This window comes from Taurulus bubalis (assembly GCF_910589615.1).
Source record: "Taurulus bubalis genome assembly, chromosome: 12".
Taxonomy (NCBI): domain Eukaryota; kingdom Metazoa; phylum Chordata; class Actinopteri; order Perciformes; family Cottidae; genus Taurulus; species Taurulus bubalis.
In genome coordinates this window covers 27,062,509-27,067,508 of record NC_136600.1, presented here as the reverse complement: position 1 = coordinate 27,067,508, position 5,000 = coordinate 27,062,509, and the positions used below count along the sequence as shown (strand labels likewise).

The window sequence follows — 5,000 nt, the reverse complement described above, 5'->3', positions numbered from 1 at the left end:
ATCTGAACTGTCACTGTGAGGTGGGCTGGGCTCCTCCTGACTGCAGGTACTCTGGTCATGGAGGCAGCGTGGACAGTGGACCGGCCCGAGCTGCTGGAGGTGAGTCTGTCCTCACTGTGTCCTCTTGTCTCCTCACTGTGTCCTCTTGTCTCCTCTCTGTGTCCTCTTGTCTCCTCTCTGTCTCCTCACTGTGTCCTCTTGTCTCCTCACTGTGTCCTCTTGTCTCCTCTCTGTCTCCTCACTGTGTCCTCTTGTCTCCTCACTGTGTCCTCACTGTGTCCTCTTGTCTCCTCACTGTGTCCTCTTGTCTCCTCTCTGTGTCCTCTTGTCTCCTCTCTGTGTCCTCTTGTCTCCTCACTGTGTCCTCTCTGTGTCCTCTTGTCTCCTCACTGTCTCCTCACTGTGTCCTCTTGTCTCCTCTCTGTGTCCTCTTGTCTCCTCACTCTGTCCTCACTGTGTCCTCTTGTCTCCTCACTGTGTCCTCACTGTGTCCTCTTGTCTCCTCACTGTGTCCTCTTGTCTCCTCTCTGTGTCCTCTTGTCTCCTCTCTGTCTCCTCACTGTGTCCTCTTGTCTCCTCACTGTGTCCTCTTGTCTCCTCTCTGTCTCCTCACTGTGTCCTCTTGTCTCCTCACTGTCTCCTCACTGTGTCCTCACTGTGTCCTCTTGTCTCCTCACTGTGTCCTCTTGTCTCCTCACTGTGTCCTCTTGTCTCCTCACTGTGTCCTCACTGTGTCCTCTTGTCTCCTCACTGTGTCCTCACTGTGTCCTCTTGTCTCCTCACTGTGTCCTCTTGTCTCCTCACTGTGTCCTCACTGTGTCCTCTTGTCTCCTCACTGTGTCCTCTTGTCTCCTCACTGTGTCCTCTTGTCTCCTCACTGTGTCCTCACTGTGTCCTCTTGTCTCCTCACTGTGTCCTCTTGTCTCCTCACTGTGTCCTCTTGTCTCCTCCTCTCTTCAGAGGCTGATCCGGTCCGAGTGGCTCTGCTCGTCATCTTCCTCTTCGTCCTACCCGTGGTGCTCCTCTTCCTCGCTCTTCGCTTCCCGCGCTTCCGTCAGAGGTTCCACAAGAGCCGCCACAACCGGTGTGTGTGTGTGTGTGTGTGTGTGTGTGTGTATCTTGTAAAATAATACAAACTATATTTATTTATTATGACAATTATGATTTGTTTCCAGCATTGTCCAGTAGTATATAATATATATAATAATCCTAATAATAAAAATAACCCTAATAATGCGTTATTTTAATATATTCATATATTATAATATATTCATATATTATAATATATATGTATTATATTTTATAATATATTTATATTTATTATATTTTATAATATATTTATATTAAACTTAATTGAGGCTCAATATGAGTTTAAAACAGTTTAAATAATTATCATGAAAACCACTAAAACAGGTGGTTTGTTTTCTTACCCATAATGCAGTGTGACTAACTGTGAGATGCTGGGTCTGGAGCTAGACCCTGTCCACGTCTCCAGGTACTCTGGACCTGTTGGTCCTACTGGACCTGCTGGTCCTGGTCTGTAGTCGGTCCCTGTAGAGTCAGAAAGGTGAAGACTGACTTTAAAAGTACAAGATTTCATATTTATTTGCCGCAGCACGTGGTTTGAAGCAGCAAAGGATCATGGGAACTTGTAGTGTGGTTGTGGTTATGATATTATTATTGTTATTATCTTCACCTCGCTGACGGCCCCCTCAGACCTGACCCCCTCAGACCTGTTCCCCTCAGACCTGACCCCCTCAGACCTGTTCCCCTCAGACCTGACCCCCTCAGACCTGACCCCTCAGACCTGACCCCCTCAGACCTGACACCTCAGACCTGACACCTCAGACCTGACCCCTCAGACCTGTTCCCCTCAGACCTGACCCCCTCAGACCTGACCCCCTCAGACCTGACCCCTCAGACCTGACCCCTCAGACCTGTTCCCCTCAGACCTGACCCCCTCAGACCTGTTCCCCTCAGACCTGTTCCCCTCAGACCTTAAAGCTGCACCGGCCCTCGTCACAGAGTCTTAATAAAGCATCAAAGCAAGCCTTTGGCTGCGTAGAAAGGAGTCACGTCGGCCATGTTGAGAGCCATGTGGAGTCAACTGAAGAGAGGCCACGGCTGCAGCTTGAGGTCTGACGTGAGAGTCCCATCGTTCCCACGCTGAACGGGGACCCTGAACTCCTCGTGTGTCATGTGACGTGTTGGTCATCGTTCAATGTCGTGTGTGTGTGTGTGTGTGTTGGACGGTGTGTGTATGTGTGTGTGACGGTGTGTGACTGTGTGTGTATGTGTGTGTGTGACGGTGTGTGTGTGTGACTGTGTGTGTATGTGTGTGTGTGTATGTGTGTGTGTGACTGTGACGGTGTGTGACTGTGTGTGTGTGACGGTGTGTGTGTGTGACTGTGTGTGTATGTGTGTGTGTGTGTGTATGTGAGTGTGTGACGGTGTGTGTGTGTGTGACGGTGTGTGTGTGTGTGTGTGGGACGGTGTGTGTATGTGTGTGTGACGGTGTGTGTGTGTGTGACTGTGACGGTGTGTGACTGTGTGTGTATGTGTGTGTGTATGTGTGCGTGTGACGGTGTGTGTGTGTGTGTGTGGGTGTGGGACGGTGTGTGTATGTGTGTGTGACTGTGACGGTGTGTGACTGTGTGTGTATGTGTGTGTGTGACGGTGTGTGTGTGTGTGACTGTGTGTGTGTGTGTGTGTGACGGTGTGTGTGTGTGTGTGTGGGACGGTGTGTGTATGTGTGTGTGACGGTGTGTGTGTGTGTGACTGTGACGGTGTGTGACTGTGTGTGTATGTGTGTGTGTATGTGTGCGTGTGACGGTGTGTGTGTGTGTGTGTGGGTGTGGGACGGTGTGTTTATGTGTGTGTGACTGTGACGGTGTGTGACTGTGTGTGTATGTGTGTGTGTGACGGTGTGTGTGTGTGTGTGACTGTGTGTGTGTGTGTGTGTGACGGTGTGTGTGTGTGACAGTGTGTGTATGTGTGTGTGTGACGGTGTGTGTGTGTGGCTTCAGGACTCCGGTGATGGAGCGAGTGGACGATCGTAACGGAGAGCAGGTTCGTCCTCTGAGGTACCACCTGACCCCGCCCACCGACATCCCGCTGACTCCGCCCACCAAAGAGGTAACCGCCCACCTGAGCTGACCTTAACCTCAGTCAGGACAGAATGAAGCAGGAACTTATTTATTTAATCTTCGAATATTACTTTAAATGTAGTCGCTGTCGCTCCTGAAAACGACCACAAGGAGGCGCCCTCTCCTGCAGCGGCCTGTAGCATTCTGGGTAACGGCGTCTGAAGCGCTGAACAAGCTGCCGATGAAGCTTCTCCGTCTCTCAGTCTGTCAGAAAGGTGGTTGAACGAGGTCGTCCTGCTTCTGGAACCTTCCTCCCTTTTATTGTGAAAGGGCAGGAGGAAGTGACATCACAGCTGCTTCCTGTTAGCGCACGCTAGGCTCGTTCGAAAGAGCTGCGCCTCGCCTGGAATGTAGAGGAGAGCATCATCATCATCATCATCAGTGGGCGTTGACAAAAAACTGACAGTTTTCAGCTGCCTTCAAATATCACACAGGAAGTCACAGAACCGGCACTTCCTGTTAGTTCTGTAGGCTTCTTGTAGTTTAGACCTCGTTTAGATTCATTCATGTGTTTATAAATATATATTTATGTGTAAATGTATGTAGCTGCATCCTTTGTTATTTAATGTCTGTCTGTGAAATACATGACTACTGGTTTAGATATGAGTTATAAATCATATTTATTATTATCAACCACACAAGATGTGTTTATGTTAAACATGAGACTAGCAGTCAACAATCCAGCGTTAAGTATTAAACTACACATAAATAATAATGTTCTTCAACATGTGGTGTTTGCTATCAGATCTAAGAGCCAATCAGCTCTCTGATGTGGGACAACAGGCGTTTCCCATCATGCACTGGGCCACGCAGTCGCTGGAGAGCTACTGCGGCGCCTGGCTCTCAAACCGGCGGCTGCCTTGCTCTCGTGAGATTGTCGTTGACCACGTGTGCATAACGTCAGAGCAAGTCGGATCAAATCTACCCAGCATGCATTGCTCGTCGCCAATCAGGACTGGCTCATCTCGAACGAACCGATTAACGCACGTCCGCTTGTTTGACCTTTGACCTTCTTTCTCCTGTGCTCCAGCTGTCACTCTGCTTCCTGTTTTCTGTCCTATCAGGTTCATGACAGGCCGGCTCCGCCCACTATGCCCCTCCCCCCCGGCCCCGCCTTAAAACCCCCACCGCAGGTAACCTCCCCGACCGCGAGGCGCCGACACGCCGTTTACCCACCGTCTGTCTCGTCGTCGTTGTTGTTGTTGTTGTTGTCGTTGTTGTTGTTCTCGTTGTCGTCGTCGTCGTCGTTGTTGCCGTCGTTGTCGTTGTTGTTGTTCTCGTTGTTGTTGTTGTTCTCGTCGTCATCGTCGTTGTTGTTGTCGTTGCTGTTGTTCTCGTCGTTGTTGTCGTCGTTGTTGTTGTTGTCGTTGTTGTTGTCGTCGTTGTTGTTGTTGTTGTTGTTCTCGTCGTCGTTGTTGTCGTCGTCGTTGTTGTCGTTGTTGTTGTTGTCAACGTCGTCATTGTTGCTGTCGTCGTCGTTGCTGTCGTCGTCGTTGTTGTTCTCGTCGTCGGCTTTGTTGTTGTTCTCGTCGTCGTTGTCGTCGTCATTGTCGTTGTCGTTGTTGTTGTTCTCGTTGTTGTTGTTGTTCTCGTCGTCGTCGTTGTTGTTGTTGTTGTTCTCGTCGTCGTTTTCTTGTTGTCGTCGTTGTCGTCGTCGTTGTTGTTGTTCTCGTTGTTGTTGTTGTTGTTCTCGTCGTCGTCGTTGTCGTCGTCGTCGTTGTTGTTGTTGTTGTTGTTGTTGTTGTTGTTCTCGTCGTCGTCGTTGTCGTCGTCGTCGTTGTTGTTGTTGTTGTTGTTGTTGTTGTTGTTCTCGTCGTCGTTGTTGTCGTTGTTCTCGTTCTCGTTGTTGTTGTT

General features: G+C 49.5%; 1 protein-coding gene across 1 annotated transcript in view; it reads left to right on the top strand.

Annotated features, from left to right (window-relative positions):
* The window catches only part of adam15 (ADAM metallopeptidase domain 15), a gene marked incomplete at both ends in the record, with an annotated part of 35,129 nt that overhangs the window by 14,969 nt on the left and 15,160 nt on the right, over positions 1–5,000 (top strand). Inside the window, 4 exons of the mRNA XM_079227406.1 lie at positions 1–99; positions 961–1,084; positions 3,027–3,135; positions 4,211–4,279. The exon at positions 1–99 is cut by the window's left edge and continues 13 nt beyond it. Of these exons, the coding sequence (XP_079083532.1) occupies positions 1–99; positions 961–1,084; positions 3,027–3,135; positions 4,211–4,279 (401 nt within the window). The remainder of the gene's footprint in view (positions 100–960; positions 1,085–3,026; positions 3,136–4,210; positions 4,280–5,000) is intronic.